Source organism: Lupinus angustifolius, chromosome LG03 (genome assembly GCF_001865875.1).
Source record: "Lupinus angustifolius cultivar Tanjil chromosome LG03, LupAngTanjil_v1.0, whole genome shotgun sequence".
Lineage (NCBI taxonomy): Eukaryota > Viridiplantae > Streptophyta > Magnoliopsida > Fabales > Fabaceae > Lupinus > Lupinus angustifolius.
This window is the reverse complement of record NC_032011.1, coordinates 23,446,712-23,465,965: the sequence shown is the minus strand read 5'-3', so window position 1 is coordinate 23,465,965 and position 19,254 is coordinate 23,446,712. Positions and strand designations below refer to the sequence as shown.

The window sequence follows — 19,254 nt, the reverse complement described above, 5'->3', positions numbered from 1 at the left end:
GTAACTCATTATAAAATATGAATGGTAAAAAACGTACTTATATATATTTTTTTAATTTAAAATTTATATACTGACAGTGTAAGATTTTTTACACTTTATTATTGATTGTACTACTTTTATTTGAGAGTTAATAGTAATTAATAAATCAATAGTATATGATTTGTTAATAGTGAAAAAAAAATTAACCTCTTAGTGTATACCTATTAATTTTTTTTGCTGGTGATAATTTTAAGGATTTGTTTGGCATGATAAGTTGAAAGTTATGAGTGAGAAATTTGAAGGTAGGATGTCTTACTTTAGTAATGTAAGACCGTTTTGGATTCATATGTATCCGTCGAATATATTTAGTTGAAATGAGTAATTATACACTCAAATAAACTATGAATTAGGTGAGCGTATATATGTTCTCATTCGTCTCTAAATATTGATCAAGTCAATTTTTGAACCCAAACTCGTTTCTGATTAGGATGAGTCACGTGAGGGACATGTCCAAAATAAGACGGATCAAGATAGGGCTCTATCCAAGTTGGAAAATGACAAACATAGTTTTTTTTTTCTCAAATCCTTAAGCATGCACAATCAAAATTATCATAATATATATAAACTCAACTAAAATATGCATATCACATACATCAATGTATAAACTATAAACCATAAATTACATCATTCAAACTAAAAATTATCAGAATCAAGTTATTGAAAATTTTAGAACAATTTAAACTGTCAAATGTCAACAATGAGCTGAAGTGTTCTGGTAAATGATAAAAACACATGAGAAATAAAATGACAACAACATGTCAATATTCAAAAGTTCACGCACATAAATACAACAACAGACTATTAACAGAAAAATGTAACTTAAAATGGAGTACACAAAAACTAAAAATTAAGTGATTTTCTATCATTAAGTGATATGATATATTGTGTGAGTTTGTAGGTATTTGAGTTACGTAGGTTGAATATAATGGATATTGATAGTCTTGATATATAACTATAAGAGATGGGTCGAGTGAACCAGACAAGACCCGAACCCGCATTTTTTTATGATGAATCTGTCCCTTTTAATTGAGTCTGTCTTTTTTTTATTTGGATGAGTCAGACACGTCCCTAAGTCAACATGTTAAGACAGATCGGACCTGTTTTGCTCACCCGGCTCATAATCTCATGTACCATATAAAATATGAGGTTATAAGTTAGTTGCTTATTAATTAAATTTTATTGTGAAACTTAGTGAATTTATTTTACCAAATAAACTATTTGTTGACTAAAAAGTAATCTCGTTGATTATCAAACATACACTTAATTTGGATTAGTCCATCAGATTCTAAGAATAAATGTTTGACGTGAGGAATTGGTTGAAAAAAAGGTATACCGAACCATGTTAATTGAAGTATAAAGGTTCTTTATTAGAGAATAAACTTCTTATATCATCTCAAGTTTTTGTTATTTAAAAAGGGGAAATAAAAGGTAAGTTAAAAAAAATATTTTACATTTTAGTTATCTTACTATTGGAATTTTCTAAAATAAATAATTAAGATATAAATTAATTTTTTTAACTCACTGTTAGAATAACTAGATATCCTTCCTATTTAAAATTGCTACTGTTTTATTCCCAAAAAATCAATTTCCAAGTGAAAATAAATAAAAAATGATTCGATTTTTTATCTTAATAATTTTATATGGAAGTGGTTAAGAATAATACATTATTAGCAATAGTAAATAAAGTGACATGTGAAATTTAATAGTTAAAGTTTAAGAAAATTTGTTATTTCTCAACTTCTAATACCATCATTTTTTATTTCATATAAATTATTACATTTATAAATTTCATAGCTATGGTTTTATTATTAAAACTATATTTATTATAGTTTTTTTCAAGTGGAATTACTATAACCGATTCTATAATTTACAAATGTTGATTCTATAATTTATAAATCAAACCAAATAAAATTTACCGAGTGTTTGTTCAAATAATACATATTTAATTTTCATTAAACAAGGTCTTGGTTCGAGTCTTATGAATGAAAAAAATATTCATTGTAAAAGTTAGCTTCTCATATATGTGAATGTTCCCGGTTCGAACAAAATTGCTTCTCGTACGAGGATACACGCCCAAACAAAAAAACCAAATGAAATTTAACGTCTGATTCTGTAATCTCTTTTCCATCTTACCAAATTAACATGTCCATTTTAGAATCAAATTAACTTTAGATGATTATTTCCTTTATTTTGTTCAAATCTTCAATTTACTTTTTTGGGTTTCATTCATCTACTTTCTAAAGTGCAGAGTGGAGATTATTTACACAAAAAGAGATTATTCAGTCCTACTTATCCAAGAATCTATAACTCTTAAAAATAGTTAAAAAGCTATTAATACTCCTATAAGCTGAAACCATAAGAAATTGGCAAACAATCACAAAAGCGTTTAATCACTTGAACAATAACACCAAATTCCTTTATTTAATTAAATTAATTGCATTGAAATGGCTTTTAATCAAGAAGGTGTAGGAAGTATTCCACTTCAACAATCTTTGTAAGGGGTATTAACCATTTTTTATACAAGTGAGAAACCATTAATGGATCAACTTTATATTTTCCCTTCACAACATTATCAACACTAACTTCTTGTCCAAACACCATTGCCTTCTTTTCAACCCTCTTTATCACCATCTCTTCTACACTCTTAGATGTTAACAATTTCATCAATGCTTCTCTATCCTGCAAAAAAAACGGCTTAGTAAACGAGATTCTCACTCAGTAGGGTATGTGTATGTATGCCATCTTAATGAATTAGATTCCCACTCGGTAAGATATGGTAGTACACAAAAAACATTAGATATACCTTAGCACGAATTAAAGGCTCATAGTCTTTAGGAGATTCCCTAAATTTGGCCTCGGCTACAAATTTTCCATAATGAATCCTTCTAGAGATAGCCTGCAATTTTTTTATAGAATTGTAAAGTTTCAAAACAAGCACAAGTTTAGTCCATTGTTGAAAATTTGATGAGTTGGACCAAAATACATTCACAAAATGAAAGTTGAGACTTATTTTGATTGGTAACTTCATCCAATATTCATATATGTAACAACTTTTATGGGTAATTTTACCTGCAATAATGAAAGATCACTAGCTGCAGTTTGTGCATAGTTGCCATCATCACCAGAAGCAACAAAAATTGGAAGCAGCTCATGAAAGTACATTTTCCATATGAACTTGTTTATGTTAATGGAAGCAGCTGCAGGACGCAAAAACTAATGACAAGGTTTAAAATCGATCCATGTTCCACTAAGGGTCTGTTTGCAAGTTAGTTTTTTGAGGATAATAAAGGGAAATGATCAAATGAAAGACTTGGGAAAACATGAAATACACTTGTGAGATGACTTTGAAACTTTTTATTTCTTCTTTTTTCCCCTCCAAAACCCAACTCACAAATTCGACCGTAAGTTGCATGAGTAATGAAAAGTTGAAAATCATACAAGAGTTTAGGTGAATTACTTGTGAGAAGGTGTGGTTTGGTACAATTGAGGGTGGTAAATTTTCTGGGAAGAAAGGGGTTTCTTCAGGGCTATTATATCTACCTGCCTGTAACATAGCAAATCATTTTATCTATAAATATTCTTTCAAATTCAATATCAAAATGTAAAATAAAAATAGAGTAAATATTCATTTTAGTTAATCGTATTTTTTGATATTACCAATTTAGTTTAAAACAAAAAATATGAGGAACTAAAATGAGTATTTACTCATAAAAATAATTATCCCTGGAGATTTACGAGGATATTTACTCATAAAAATAATTACTCCTGGAGATTTACATAGAGTTGATATACTTATGGTTGCATGATTCCATGAAGTCCATATGTTGTCTGAAAAACTTGGTTACCAAAAGAAAGAAAAAATTATTGTTGGTGAATAATATAATCATTACCTTATCTTATGCTACTGATTTTTATCTTTCAGTATAGAACTATAAATAGAAACACAGAGGGATGGAGATCACTTGTCCTAGACAGAAAATCTCATTCCGACAAAGAAAGTCTAACAAGTGCAAGTTAGTTACTCTTATTTCCTAAATTATCTTCTCATCTTTTCTAGCTATAATAAACTAAATATTGTAGCAAAATGTCTAATATAAGACGTTAGTGAGTGGTTAAAATGTCAAAATTTAGATTCATGTGAACAACATTAATCGGATGACATCGGCAGAGTATGAAACTCATAGATATAGAGTGAAGAGATACCAATGTTTATACAAAAAGAAAAACTAAAAAATTGCAAAAAAATTGCCACTAAATTATCAATATATTACGATAGCAAATATACTGCTCAAGTTCCCAACAAACCAATAAATTGGAAATGGACAGAATAGGGAAATGTGGAATATCTAAAATAAAATAAAAAATCAATTCAACACCAAAGATTCATAAATCAGAAGAATCACAACAAATAATAGATTTTGCCAAACAAACACAATATTTAATTCAAATTTCCAAAAAAAAAAAAAAGATATCATGATATGAAGGTAGGAATTACCTGAGCATGAATGGCCTCTATATTATGAACAAGAAACTGAAGCAATGAGAGAGAAAAATGTGGAATCAAAGTTGTGTAAGTAGGAGAATTGAATGGGAACTTAGCCCTATCAATGAGACCAAATATGATAGTGTCTTCTTGTCTAACTAAACTTGATCTCAATGAGTCTAATGTGTATTCACCTTTCACCATTATGTGAAGAAGAAGCAGAGAAAATAGAAACCGAAACATAATGTTAATGTTGAACATCAATGTTGAAACATGACCAAAACAAAATAAATAATATGACACAGGAATTAATGTAATGCATGCCAGCATGGCATGGAATGCGGTCAATTTGATTACACACATTTGGCTAACTCTGGTTTGATATCATGGCCCAATAATTAATATAGCAATATCAATTATTTTTTCTATATTCTTATTTGTATTTGTCAAATATTTTATCATGCGAATGATATTTGTTGAGAATGACAATCATAAATTTAACAATGATTAATTTCTTAACTATAGAATCAGGAACTGCACCAAAAAAAAGGAAGTAGTTAATAAAATCTAAGCTTCCATGTTTTTCTCGTGTACAGATCAGATGGTGCAGTCATAGATCTAAGATTTTCTTTTATATATTTTTTGTGGCTAAGATTACATGTTCCTACACTTTTGAAGGGATATAAAATGAATAGGTTGAGATATTAAAAAATGTTATAAATATAAAGGTCAAGGGGATAGATATGAAAATTTTGATCAGACCAAGTGAGGGAAGTGTATTATACTACTATAGGGATGGATAAAAGGATGAAATATTGAGGATAAGAACTCACACTATAATTTAATCACCAACTAACCTAATTTCAAGACACTGGATACATTTAATTTTTTTTAATTGCTACCTAGCATATTGATTAACGTTTTTTGTTTCCCATCGATATTTTCGTACTGAAGGCAATCTTATGCGAGCCAGAAACATCTGCAGAAGTATATGAGGCTAATTCTTCCAGCAGATATTTTTTCATTCACAAAGCTCAAACGGATGCTAACTCTTCTAGACATTGATTAACATTACTATTAGTTTTTTCTCCACCAAAGGAGTAAATAACGCACACACCACCATTCATATACGAGCTTAAGGTCACAAATATATTTTATCTACCAAAGGACCCATCTCGACCTTAAGGTAAGCAAAAGATAAAAATTCATACGTGACATTAACGCTACATGCATATATTTAAAAAAAAATACGCCACATTAAAACTTACATATGATCTTAAGGTTATATTTGGTGTTTTAAAAAAATAAATTTATGTAACATTAAGGTAACAAATCCGTTCATGTCTTAAAGGTCACATGCGAAATCATGACTCTAAAAAAAGGGTTCAACTAAATACCTTAATTGTTACCTCAATTTTATATCATGAAGGTCACATACAAGATAAATTGAATATTATTGATGATAGTTTTATGTACTTTGAAATATTATTGAGTTCAAGATGATTAGTAAAAGATTATTTACAAAAAAAATATGAACTATTTTTAAAAAACAAGGAGGGTGAATGTTATTAAACATATTCTTAGAATTATTTATGTAGTTTGTAATGAATAAAAAATAATGAATAGAGTAATAGACATCAATTCGTATATTATTTGGAAGTCTTCATAATATACCATATTTTGTTTGACTTAATTATATGTATCTATTTTTTGTTTAAGAAATTACACTTATACTTCTTATAGAGGTAATCATTGTAACCTATATATATAATTAAAGGTGGTTTGTATATGTTTTAAAAATATCTTCATAATTTATGACTTTTATTTAATTTCACTAAAACTTATAAAATGTGAATGTAATTTACTCTATGAATATTAAAATATGAGATATAAAACTTCCTCAGCTAATATTAACAAAAGATGCTGAAGCCCAAGCCCATTATCATTTATCTTATTCCGAAAGTAACCTCAACCCAACCGTGAATGCAAATTCACTAAGAGGGGGGTTTTGAGATCAAAGAGAGGAAGTAGAGAAAAAGAGAGAATCGAAGAAGATGGACGAAGATCAAATAGTTGGTTATGTAACTGCGTATCTGAAGAAGAAAGGATTCAAACAAACTGAGAAGGTTTTTCAGGAAGAATTTCAACTCAACAAGACTATCTCCCCTTCCGATTCTGATATTGGCAACCAAATCCTTTCTTTCGCTCAGTAATTTCCACTATTTTTCCTCATTTTTTGTTCACATTTTCATTATGTGTTGTTTTTCTCACACATTTAGTAGGAATTTAATATTAATCAGCTTCGCTAGGTTTATTTATTGTTATATTATGGTTATTTGCTTTTTAACCAGTATTAGCGAAACAAATGTAACTAAGTGTGAGTAAGATTGTTAGAAGCGTAGAAGTATGTAAGTGCTGTGACCTATGTGAATGTTGACTTAATGAAAATAATATAGGTGTGCTGGTTCACTCTACATTGGAGACATTGTGAAGTTTCGCATACTGTAGTGTGAAGCAAGCTCGTGTGCGTTTATCTCGTGGGAGAAGTGTTGATTGCTTTATACTGTGTTATATATGGAAATATCACAATAATTTTGATAAACAGTAGCATTTTATTGTGTTTACACTGACTTATGCTAATTTTTAACACATTGTTACTCTCTATTAATTCACGATTTATGCTTTTATGTTAACATTTTATCAATTTTATATCTCGCATCACAGTCATGTCGTGCCCTATGATTTAAAAAAAATATCATTTCCCGTGTCAGTGTCATGTTTTACTGTCTTACTGTCTCTGGTGTTGTATTCATGCTTCCTATACCACACTGTGTGTTCTATTCTAATGTGTGTCGTATGTCATTTCTCTATGATGCGTATGTACTTTGTATTAAATCCCTTTATTTTGCAGCTTGGAGAGTGGTCCTGCCAGATTCCATGATGGATATAGCAGACTAAGAACATGGACTTACTCTTCACTAGATTTGTACAAGGTAACATTCCTGTGTTTTTTTTATCTTATTTGAAATTCAATTTTCATTTTTTGGTTTTATTTCCTGCTGTTATCACATGATTTGTGACTTCCTTGCAGTATGAGTTGCTTCGTGTGCTTTATCCAGTATTCATCCATTGCTTCATGGATCTTGTAGCTAAAGCGCATATTCAGGAAGGTATGGGTATATCTAATACAAGCATATGCAAAGTTCCCAATGTGGGCTGTCATTACAACATCTGTTTTATTCTTTTGTTAACATGATTGTGGTTGGTATTCTCAGCTCGGAACTTTTTCAATACCTTCCGTGAAGACCATGAAATGATGCACTTACGTGACCTTCAAAAACTTGAAGGAGTTCTTTCTCCTACTCATCTGGAGGTTAGTTGATGCCCTAAGTTTCTTGAAGTTGTTGGGTTATTTAGCTATTAGCATTGAATTGAATATTCCTACAATGTTCTTCTTAATCAGGAAATGGAATTTGCTCATTCACTAAGGCAGAGCAAATTCAATATTAAGATATGCGAGGTAATATCATGATTCTCCTGGATTACTTTATCAGCTATGCTATAATTGAAATATTTATGTTTAGACTTCACACATCCAAATTTTAAATTTTTATTCAACTATATTAATTTCCGGATCTTTAGTGCCCTTTTTGTGCTTTCTCTTATGTGTTCAATGATCATCATAATGATAATTGTTTTTTGAACAATATTTATCATTCTTTACTTTTGAGCACATGTTTGGTATAGGCGTATTTGTGTTTTAATTTGGAGTGCAAATCAAAAGTAGGTCGGCATTGATGAACACAACCCTACCCTCACAAGCGAATATGCTATTTCAAGAATTTGAACGCAACCTTACTGTTGCGCTGAGTCTCAAATGCAGGGAGAAGAAAAATACTACAGTTCTATATCTACAAGTGAAACATAGAGAAAGAGACCATGATAATTGAACTTTACATGGATTAGCCACCTGATGCACAGACCCTATTCCGAATACACCTGAATCGTTTTTAGAAAAATGGCGACCATGTGCACGAGACTCCCACCTAGTGGAGTATGGGGAGGGTAGATGCTATTGTATCCAATTTGTTGACTTTATGTGCTGGATCATGCTTGCACCCAATACTACACTTCATTGCATTAATATGACACATTGAAGAATCTATTTGAGATGTTTATATTGTCATAGTGGATTTGGCTTGTCTGAGGACCTAGGGGAAGCAACATGCATATGTGAAGAGTAGCTCATATCATTCATTTAACCATTATATGAAATTCCCTTTAAAAAATCATTACATGAAATTCAGCAACATTATAAAAGATCTCTGTGCTCTGTTGAAATAGATGACTTTGGTTCTTTTGCTAACTTGTTTCTAATTTTTCATCATTGTGGCCTTTTTTATTTATTTAAAATAAAAATAGTCAACTATGTGGGGAAGCTGATAACGCCTTAATGTTTTGTCAGTATTCCTATGAGCTTCTGTTGCAACATTTGCACAGTACGCAATCTACCACTATACTTGGTATCATCAATGAGCACATTAACTTCCAAGGTACTTTTTTTATTTTTATTTTGCATCTGCTCATTTAAACTTCTTGTTATTGCATGTACTTAATTGTTTTTGTTGTAATACAGTTACTCCCGGACAACCTAGTTCAATTTCTGATGATCCAGAGGCTGTTACCCTTACTGGAAGCAGCCAGGATGCAATTAACCAGATAAATCAGAAAGAAGTACATTGGGGGGTGAGTGTATTAGTATAGTGGCAGTCTGGCAGAACTTGACAAAGTTAGATATGATCTTGGTTGTTTATTTAATATGACCCTAGTTATTCGTTTTTGCAAACTTTCTTTGTACCAAGGTTTCCACATGAATTGTTTTAATAATTTTTCTTAGCTAAGTTACTATGTTGAATGCTGCGTGTTTAATATATGCACTATGGAACTATTGTAATTTTTTTGATAATTTATTAATGACTTAATCAGTAATTATCTGGTTTCATTGTCCTTTTCTCATAGTTGCTTGAAGACTCTCTGGAAGAACGGCTGGAGAAGGCTGGGGCCTTGCTTTCAGATTCTGAAAAAGGTGAAGGAGAAGCAAAAGAGGGGGATAATGACGAGAGTAAGGTACATATATATTCTTAAAGTAAACCTCTGACTGTCGTATTCCTTGCATGCTTAAATTGGGTAATCCAGTGCCATTTGTTTCTAGAATCAAGTTATAGTAATTTCTAAAAAGTGTGTGCATGAGTTTTTCAATTGAAAGCATTTCAATTTATTTAATTCTGAGAAGTTAGAACCCATTAGTCAAGTGCTTTTTCACTTTTGTTTTACATGTTTATCTTTTAGAAAAGATCAATTGAAGGAGGAAAGCAAGGTGCTTCAATCAAAAAGGTAAAAAAGGACAAGGGCGGAAGTGCAACTGGGAAAAGTGCAAAACCTGAAGCTAACATTGTATCTACAGCTCCTCGAGTCAAACCAGAACTCCCCTTGCCCGTAATGTATTCTCTCAAGTCCAAATCTTGATTTAATATGCTTTTCAAATAATATATAGGATGTGGATTAAAGAAGGAATTATGCTCTATTTTTTATTTTTAGTAGGAATTACAGAGTCAATGTTTGTAACATAATTGTAAAACAACTAATGAAAAGGAAACTGAGATTTGATAGGCATATTTTTCTCCGGCTGAGAGGATTCTCGTCTCATGTTATTTGATTTGTGCATGTATGTGTTTGTGCGTATGTATAGACACACATAAACATATAGTCAAATCACCAAGTTTACTTGATCATTAAAACAGAAAGCAGACCAAATACCCTTAAGAATAGAACATAGTTTCCCATCTCTCTGCATATCCGTGATAGTATACAGCTCTTTTGAAGCAACCACAAGCAGAACATCACGGGGATTAAAAAACTAACCCTAATACCCTAAATTCTGAAAGTCGTTCTGTTACGAGGGGAGAGCCCACTCTTTAAAGCTATATTGTTAAATGGGGAGTAATTGACTTTAAATGGGAGTTCCATATCTCACACCCGCCGATATGGGACTTGCACATATGTCAGAACTGAACTCCTTTTCTTTATTTTGAAACAAAATTATGCTATTTGGTAATGTTGGCATTTGATTATAGATGCATCCTTTTATTTTCTGACGGAAAGGATGTTGAAGGGAAATGACTTTTAGGATCTCCAAGTTTAGACTCAAGCATTTCACAAATTGAAAAAGCAAATAAATTTTCAAGTGCTTCACTTCTGATTTTTTATATTATATGATGTCAGCTATGTTATGTATGGTAAGGTTAAGATGTTTGAGGTCAGATTTATAATTGCAAACTAGTAAATTCACAACTTCACATTCCATTTATATTGTATAATGTTGCATTATTGCAGCCCAACTGAGGTAGAACACTCCATCCTTGAAGATTTACGGAACCGTGTACAACTTAGTAGCGTTGCACTGCCATCAGTTAGCTTTTACACATTTATCAACACACACAATGGGTAATGTCTTTGGTACTTGGCCAAACAATGTTATCTGTTATGTTTTCACTTTTGCTTCGTAACACTTATACTTTGGCCATCTATCACAGTTTAAGCTGTTCATCAATATCCCATGATGGATCCTTGGTTGCTGGAGGATTTTCTGACTCATCGCTAAAGGTTTTTTCTCTAGATCCCCATCTTTCCGTTTCTGTAAGAGAAAACCCTGTGTCTATGGAGTTTTATCTTAACTGATGATTTTATTTTTGAATTCGACCTGCAGGTTTGGGATATGGCAAAGCTTGGACAACAGTCATCCAGTTGTAAGTTTGTAGTTGCAAATGTCAAATATGGGCTTATTTTTATCTTTTGCTTGCTATAAATGCCAAGTTATAAATTCTGCTATCATCAGCTATGTCACAGGATGAGAATGACACATCACAAAACCAACAAATCCCTGGACAAGGTGGTGGGAAAAGACAGTATACATTGTTTCAAGGTCATTCAGGGCCAGTTTATGCAGCTTCATTTAGTCCTATTGGGGATTTTATTCTTTCATCCTCAGCAGACTCAACAAGTATGTTTACTTGATCCCATTTTAATGTTCTTCCTCAACCTGTTTCTTCTTCACTTATGGTAGTAATTTCCATTTTGTTACTTTTACACGGTATTTTTAATTTTGATCCATATTCTGAACCATGAATATTACATGTATTATTATGCAGTTCGACTATGGAGCACAAAGTTTAATGCCAATCTTGTTTGTTACAAGGGTCACAATTACCCTGTCTGGGATGTTCAGGTAAAATGCTTTCCTCTGAAATTATGTTCTGATGATAAATCATAAATATACAACATACCAAACTGGAGTGGAAAATTTGAAAGTTTCAATCTAATGTTTCATTATTTGATTTCTTCCTTATCCACAAGATATTGTGTTGCTTTCCCTCCTTTGTTTATCCTTTGGGACATTATTCTCTGCATTTAAATTCTATAATGCCATGTTTATTTCTTTTTCTGTATGCAGTTCAGTCCACTAGGGCATTATTTTGCCAGCTGCTCACATGACAGAACTGCTAGAATTTGGTCCATGGACAGGATACAGCCCTTAAGAATAATGGCAGGGCACTTGTCTGATGTTGATGTAAGTTGTCCAACATCCTCTCTCTTGCTTGTTCTAAATTCTAATTTCTCCTGTTTTTTCCGTTTAGGTTTTACATTTCCTACTAGCCTCATGTAAATACTATTTGCATATTGATTGCTTCATAAATTCATATACCAGTGGTTTAAGTAAACAATTATAATTTATGATTCAGCAGTTTTTGATTAAAAGTAAATCCTGACCTAATGTCAAAAGGGAGGTTATAGTAAAAAAAAGTGAGAAGTGAATTTGGTTAAAGTTGGTGTCTTGAAGAAAAAAGCATTGTGATGGAGATGACAACCTATAAAGTTTTCAACAAAATAAAGCTTAGTCAGTGATAATCAACTCACAATTGATTGATGTGTGCATCTAAATGCAATTTTTTGGATCTATAAATTCAGATGTCTGTATTGTTTATTTTTAATCTCTTCCCACTTTTGCCGCTTATGTGAAACCTGAGTGCACAATTCATACACTTCGTAATCTATTTGGTTTTCTGCAATCAGTAAGAGGTGCTCTCTTTTATTTTGAATATAGTTGGGTGGTATGATCATATTGTAAAGCTTTAGAATTTAATTCTAGGAATATTGTTTGCCTTAGCCATTATTTGATTGATATTAGCGCTTTCTTTTCTGTTGCTTTGTTTTCTTTAAGCATTAATAGACAATTTCATTCTTCCAGTTAAGCTTCCTGAAAATTCCTGTTCTAATCTAGTTAAACTCAATTATATGCTAATACTTCAAAACATTGCTGTCACGGCAATGTTTTTCAGTTCCCCGATATGTATTAAGCAACGCTTACTTGTTTTGTGATCTTTTTCAGTGCGTGCAATGGCATGCCAATTGCAATTACATTGCTACTGGCTCCAGTGACAAAACAGTTCGACTATGGGACGTTCAGAGTGGGGAGTGTGTCCGGGTTTTTGTTGGTCACAGGAGTATGATTTTGTCTTTGGCAATGTCTCCTGATGGTCGCTATATGGCATCCGGTGATGAAGATGGCACAATCATGATGTGGGACCTCTCTAGTGGCCGCTGTCTCACACCTTTGATTGGTCACACGTCATGTGTTTGGTCACTTGCTTTCAGGTGCTCCTCCACCCAAATCAAATTATTTTTAACTTTAATCAATTAGGAAGGAAATGAAAAGACTTGAGGTTGCTACCGAAGTAGCCATAGTTAACACTAAACTCATTATTGTTGCACGTGACAGCTGTGAAGGTTCTGTTATAGCATCTGGATCTGCTGACTCTACTGTAAAATTATGGGATGTAAATACGAGCACAAAGGTTCCAAGGACTGAAGATAAGTAAGTTTGTCTAATTTTGTAACATGTATTTTGTCTCTACAAGAGTTTTGTTCCCATGGAAAAGACTAACTGCTTAACTTTTGACCTCATTAGTAAAAGTGGGAATGCTAGCAGACTCAGATCACTGAAAACCCTGCCAACCAAATCTACTCCAGTTTCGGCATTGCGGGTAAGTCCTCTAATGCTTCAATGCATGGTTTACATGTTTATACATGGACAGTATTGATATAATTTTCTGCGGATTCAATCATATGTGATTCCTTATATTCTGTTCTGGGAAGCAGTTTTCTCGAAGAAATCTTCTGTTTGCCGCTGGAGCTCTTGCAAAAAGTGTCTGATATATTCAGAGTATGTCCAACAAATATCAGATCAAAGCGGAAGAGACAGAATTTTCACCTCACTGCACTTGTTCAGTTGTTTGGTCCACAGTCTATTTATTACTACTATTATGGGTATTGTCAACCATTATGTAATGTATTGTAAAATGACTCATTTCTGAAGAACTATTGCGTCAATTGTTTCTTCTCCATTATTACTTTTGGGTCCCTAAAAACATGCTTATAAAGCCAGTTAGAGAACTTTCGGATAACTGCTTTTACCAATATGTTTCTTCTTTATTAACTGCCAAGGTTTGAGAATTCATTATTTCTTCTTTATTAATTGTGTTTCACATAAAATTTGATTGCAAGACAGGCCCAAAAAGGTAAAAAAGATCTTAAAAAAATATTCATAACAAACAAAATGAACTGTAAAATAACCAAACCAGTAGCAAGTCTTCTTTCGATTGGTAAATATCTCGGTGAAGAAAAAGAAACCAGGGCAATAGTGCCAACAAGTCAGATTATCAATTTAAGATTTGTATCTCTTTTTTCGTACTATTACTGTGTTCTTTTTAGTTAAGTGAAGCATAAATAATGATATAAATATAATGCTCTACATATCGAATATACATTACATATTAAGTACTTCAAGAAAACAAACACTAAGCCAAATCCAATCATGTACCAAAATTTAAAAGAAGTTTTTTTTGGTACATTGGGACTTGTGTAAAAAAATGCAAGCTTAATATCTATACAGTATACACCATCACTTATTATACTAATCATTAAACATATATATTATTTTATTTAAGATTCATGAATGATGCAAAGTGTATCAGTTTTAAAACGCCCTAGGTAGCACTTTTTAGATATCTCTACTCTACCCCTACATATATGATATTTTAATACCCATCCACTTAATCACATGCACTCTCTATACTATAACAAATAAGCTTGTTGGTGTAGTTGTGTTCACTCTTCAACTTGAGTTTCAAAGACGCGGCTAAGAATTTCAGTAATAATTCAAAATTATTATAATAAGGGTGAAAACTATTTCCACAAACCTAATGTAAGGTTGCCAATGTTACTTCATTTCTCTCTGCATTTTCTTCCTTTAACATCTTTCTTTGAGTATTATAATATCATTCCATCAAAACCATTTCCAATCAAAATATTATATGAGCTACTTGTAACAATGACTACCACACATTACTCAAATAAACTGAACAATGGCTATTTCCATTTGCAACTTTGATCAGAAACTAGTTAACTCCTAATAATAAATGAACCAACAAAAAATGCCAATTAATAATATGCAAGTTGATTCAAATACGTCTATTAATAACAATCACTCAATTATTATATTTTGCTCACAAAGTCAGAATTTGAATACAAGCATGTTAAATTTTGCTATATTATTTTACCACCTCGAATTAGTGTTGAGTGACATTTATGCACTAAAGTATGCAGACACATAAACGATGATGATGGCTAAGTTAGTGTTACTACAACAATTTGTCTATGAAGCTATACTTGCATCCAATTACTAAGCTTCAAATTGTTGCTGTTAAAAGTTTCACTAGTAACCTTATTGAACTAGAACATTGTTGTTGAGACAAATATAGTGAGAGACTAAAGATTGACCTAATAAAGCCCTAAACGTATGTGAAAAGAAAAAGAAACAAAAGAAATTACAAACATAGTCTTATTCACCATTTGAATGTTTTATTGGAAGAATGGTCCATGCTTTTATTCACCAACTAATGCCAAGTAATTTAAATAAACAGAAAAATGAAAAATCAGTTGGCAACAGTAAAATTATTATATGTGATATTTATTGGTTCAAATCTCAAAAATAATCTTTCTACTTGTAGAATAAGACTATATTCAATAATTCTCTACAAACTTTACTTGATATGAGTCTAGTGGATTGAACCATTCTTTTAGAGGAATAAGATATATAATCATGTATGTAATAAAATAAAGATAAAAGAACCAAAATTCTATGTGGAATATGACATATTATTACTTTTATCTTCCTTTATTTCTCAACCATCTTATAATAAGATCCAAGATATTTAAACCATGTGACAAAACAAACTCTAAATTTAATTAGCAACGTGAAAAATTCTTACCCATTGAGAAGCTTGATTATTAGAAGAAACATTTGAATCAACTCTGAATTTAAGATCTTTATAAATAAAGGTATATTCATGAAAAAGCCTAGTAATATATGAAAAAAAGACATATTCTACATATACATAATAGCATTTTAATTTGACCTAAAGCAATAATAAAATAAAAATGCAAACATATATGCCAGGTCTAGATCCACCATATTAACTTTTTATGTTGACTTTTTGCTAGTGGGAGTGTGTATATTGTCTCCATCAAGGATAACCAAATTAAATGTGAAAAGGATAGCTCATACATTAGAGATAAAGATCCACAAAAATAAATAACGAAGAATATATAAAACAAGCATAAAAATAGAAACTTCAAAGTCCCAAATATAGGGGATTTTGTATAAAAGAGTTCCAAATATAGTTTCATAACTGCAAAACCTTTGCTATGGTATATAACTACATATAATGACAGGTTTTTACAGAATAATGAACAATTAGTTATCACAAAAGTGCATAAAAATGGAAAATATATAACAAATATAATAATAAGAGGAGAGATTCGTTTACACCCAAATTAAGTTACACTCAATCTCAACCGTTCATTTTCTTAAATCTAATAGACCAAATGAGTAAGTGCAATAATTTATTTAAAATTTCTCTTTTTCTCTTTCATCATTTATAAAAATAAAAAAACATTGCTTACCCAAAAACCTAGATAACATCACTTACAGAGTGCTAAAGTATAATCAATATAGAAGTGATAATTGGTATTATGTACTATCTTTTGTTTTTAAGTATAAATATACTCTAAAGTTATAAGGATTATCCTCACATACTTTTTGATATAGTCTCTGTCTCTTAGACACAGCACAAGCATCTCTAAAGTTATTAGGTTATAGGCTTATAAGATTCATATATACAAACCAACCAAAACCAGTAAAAATACCCAGTTGAAATTTGAAACCAATAAACCAGAATGAATCATAACTAGAGATGCAGGTGAAGAATATAAAATAGTGAATGAGAATCATAATAAAATGTTGAAAAGAGATTAAAGGAAGAAGAAAATTTGTGAGGACCATACTATATGACGTGAGTGAATGGTCCTATTCCATGCTATGTCATACTATACACTCCATGACAACAATAATAAAATAAAATAAACAATTGTTGCTTAATCTACCTTCATCAATTGTTGCTTAATCTAGCTTCATTTTCCAAGGTTATTAGGTCACTAAAAGTCTGACAATGATTTGTTGTTCTAAACTATATCTCAAATCAATGAAAATATATCATATCAAATAAAAAAATTAAATTTTTATTATTTTTCTGTTTTTTTTAATATCATTGGCCCGGAATATATAATTTAAGATACAGTTTAGGGCAATAGATATTTATCCTTAGAAGTCAATATCCTCTTTTAATAACAAGATAATAATAAGCAAATATTTGGATCAAAGAGTAATTAATGAGTAAAATATTATAATATTATTTTATTACAATCAATAAATAAAATCAAACCTAAAATAGTAAGAGACAAAATGGAACAAAACAAACAACAAACATTGCTTTAACTTTCACTGTTTGATAAAGATATAACCTCCTTTTGCAGACAATGATCTTCCTGAGAGGTTCACCAAAGAATGAGAGAGAGAAGGTTTATGTTTGGTTCATAGTGTGGTGTGGTTAGGAACAAAAGAAGCAGAGCCAGAAAACTATATGAAATCAATTTCTAGCAATGGAAGATGACAGATAGATAAGTGAGCACACAAAAGCAGTAATATAGAGTTATATCAAGTGCCTCTGTGTGCTCACTCTCTTCTGTCAATTTCTATGTTCCAAGAAATCAAAAAGTGGTAATGTAAATGCAAAATAGTACTACCCAAATTTAGAAACATACAAGGTAAAAAGGTGATTTAAAAGTGGGGGAAAATCAGAATGGAATCAGATCTGAAGGGAAAAAAGATACACCAATTAATGGAAAACAAAAGTCCTATTGACCTAACTGAATTATTTGTAAGATTTTTTATTAGGGTTTTGGAGCTTTGAAAAAAACATGCCATATAAGAGAGGAGAAAGGAGGAAAAATGCATCAGATGCAGATGCAGCATAGTGAAGGGAGAAAATAGAAAAGAAAAGGTGAAGAACACTACCACAAACTCCAAGTCCAACCAAAAACCTTGTTAGATATTCTCTCTCTCTCTCTCTCTCTCTCTCTCTTGTTACTCATGCAACATGAATCTGAAGTGTGGAAGAAGGAAGAAAGGGTTGTTTGTTGCACCCTTCAAGAGAGTTGAAACTCTTGAGATCCGTTCATAGATGGAGCAGGCTTTTGAGATCGAAAGAGACACTTAAATAGTTAAATGCCACACACACACACACAAAGTGAAGTGAAGAGTGAAGACTCTTAAACCCTTATTTTATGCTTGCCCACTAAAATAATACTATATGATGGTCACTATGACTACGTTTGCTTCATCATTACCACATATCAATATCTATTACCACCCAATTTCACAACTCAGTCAATGTGATTGTGAAATTTTAATATTAGTTTGAAGTAATATCTATATAAAAAAAATTTATTACATTATTCAGCATTTATATTGTTGTATTATTGAAGTATCTCTTACAATATTATTAGTGAAATGCATTTCTTTCTCTTATATTAAGTACTTTAATAGGTGTGGATTACATTTATAAATACTAGCGTATCGACTAGCACTCCGTGTAGGCCGATCCATATTTTTATTTTTCTAATATAGAATATATCATCTTCATGTTATATTATTTAAGAAAAAATAATTTAAATATAAGAAATGTAATATATAAATTCAATAGAGAGTAAAGATTTAAAAAGATAACTTGTGGTAATTGATATACATGAAATTTATGCAAATTTTCATTTTTTTTACCTCTAATAATAATGAGAGAATTGTTGAATGTTTTTTGTGTTATTGTGTATTCTTCTTGAATTGAGAAATAGAGAAGATAGAAATAAGATAATATGAGAAAGATTGATGATATATTAATATAAAAATGAAAGCAATAAAATCAATATGTGAAAGCTTATAATAGTTATTGCTTATTAATGAGAGAGGTTACAAAAGGATAAATTTAGAATATAAAAATTATGCCACATGGTGATGATTATTACTTGTTTTGGCTTTATTAATGATATTTTGGCTTATTAATAGTATAGAAGTATATATATGAAATTATAAATGTGAAAGGGTAAATTAGGGAAACATAAATTACTCAATAGATAGCTATTTTATGTTTTCTTCGATATATTTATACTAATTATTCAAAGGAAAAAGAGTTTAAGTTCCAATATAAAATATTTTACATTAT

At 31.0% G+C, this 19,254-nt stretch overlaps 2 protein-coding genes and 1 long non-coding RNA gene across 4 annotated transcripts; 1 reads left to right on the top strand and 2 right to left on the bottom strand.

Annotated features, from left to right (window-relative positions):
- LOC109342621 (chorismate mutase 2-like) lies at positions 2,393–4,755 on the bottom strand. The gene is made up of 5 exons (XM_019580563.1): positions 4,535–4,755; positions 3,497–3,583; positions 3,109–3,252; positions 2,843–2,935; positions 2,393–2,718 (listed from the first exon to the last, which is right to left on the bottom strand). The coding sequence occupies exons 1-5, from the start codon at positions 4,724–4,726 to the stop codon at positions 2,491–2,493; spliced, it is 744 nt and encodes a 247-aa protein (XP_019436108.1). The 5' UTR covers positions 4,727–4,755; the 3' UTR covers positions 2,393–2,490.
- LOC109343780 lies at positions 5,296–18,251 on the bottom strand. Its single transcript, XR_002107256.1, has 3 exons — positions 17,501–18,251; positions 15,281–15,418; positions 5,296–5,306 (listed from the first exon to the last, which is right to left on the bottom strand). It is a non-coding gene; the product is annotated as an uncharacterized LOC109343780 (long non-coding RNA).
- LOC109343779 (transcription initiation factor TFIID subunit 5) lies at positions 6,510–14,043 on the top strand. 2 transcript variants are annotated; one of them, XM_019582253.1, is made up of 20 exons: positions 6,510–6,731; positions 7,434–7,515; positions 7,614–7,692; positions 7,798–7,895; positions 7,986–8,042; positions 8,988–9,075; positions 9,159–9,268; positions 9,542–9,649; positions 9,872–10,023; positions 10,916–11,026; positions 11,116–11,185; positions 11,289–11,328; positions 11,418–11,582; positions 11,731–11,807; positions 12,033–12,149; positions 12,969–13,234; positions 13,359–13,454; positions 13,548–13,623; positions 13,739–13,822; positions 13,882–14,043. In XM_019582253.1, the coding sequence occupies exons 1-19, from the start codon at positions 6,577–6,579 to the stop codon at positions 13,790–13,792; spliced, it is 2,001 nt and encodes a 666-aa protein (XP_019437798.1). In that variant the 5' UTR covers positions 6,510–6,576; the 3' UTR covers positions 13,793–13,822; positions 13,882–14,043. The 2 variants fall into 2 exon arrangements, with proteins under 2 accessions (XP_019437798.1, XP_019437797.1); XM_019582252.1 differs by having other exon boundaries at positions 13,739–14,043.

Bases quoted from the DNA above. Each gene is read 5' to 3' on its own strand.
- LOC109342621 (XM_019580563.1), bottom strand. From the start codon at position 4,726: ATGGTGAAAGGTGAATACACATTAGACTCATTGAGATCAAGTTTAGTT. The intron at 2,936-3,108 runs GTAAAATTACCC...AAAAAATTGCAG, and splicing joins GTGATCTTTCATTATTGCAG to GCTATCTCTAGAAGGATTCA. The intron at 2,719-2,842 runs GTATATCTAATG...TTTTTTTTGCAG, and splicing joins AGCCTTTAATTCGTGCTAAG to GATAGAGAAGCATTGATGAA.
- LOC109343779 (XM_019582253.1), top strand. From the start codon at position 6,577: ATGGACGAAGATCAAATAGTTGGTTATGTAACTGCGTATCTGAAGAAG. The intron at 7,516-7,613 runs GTAACATTCCTG...ACTTCCTTGCAG, and splicing joins CTTCACTAGATTTGTACAAG to TATGAGTTGCTTCGTGTGCT. The intron at 8,043-8,987 runs GTAATATCATGA...ATGTTTTGTCAG, and splicing joins TCAATATTAAGATATGCGAG to TATTCCTATGAGCTTCTGTT.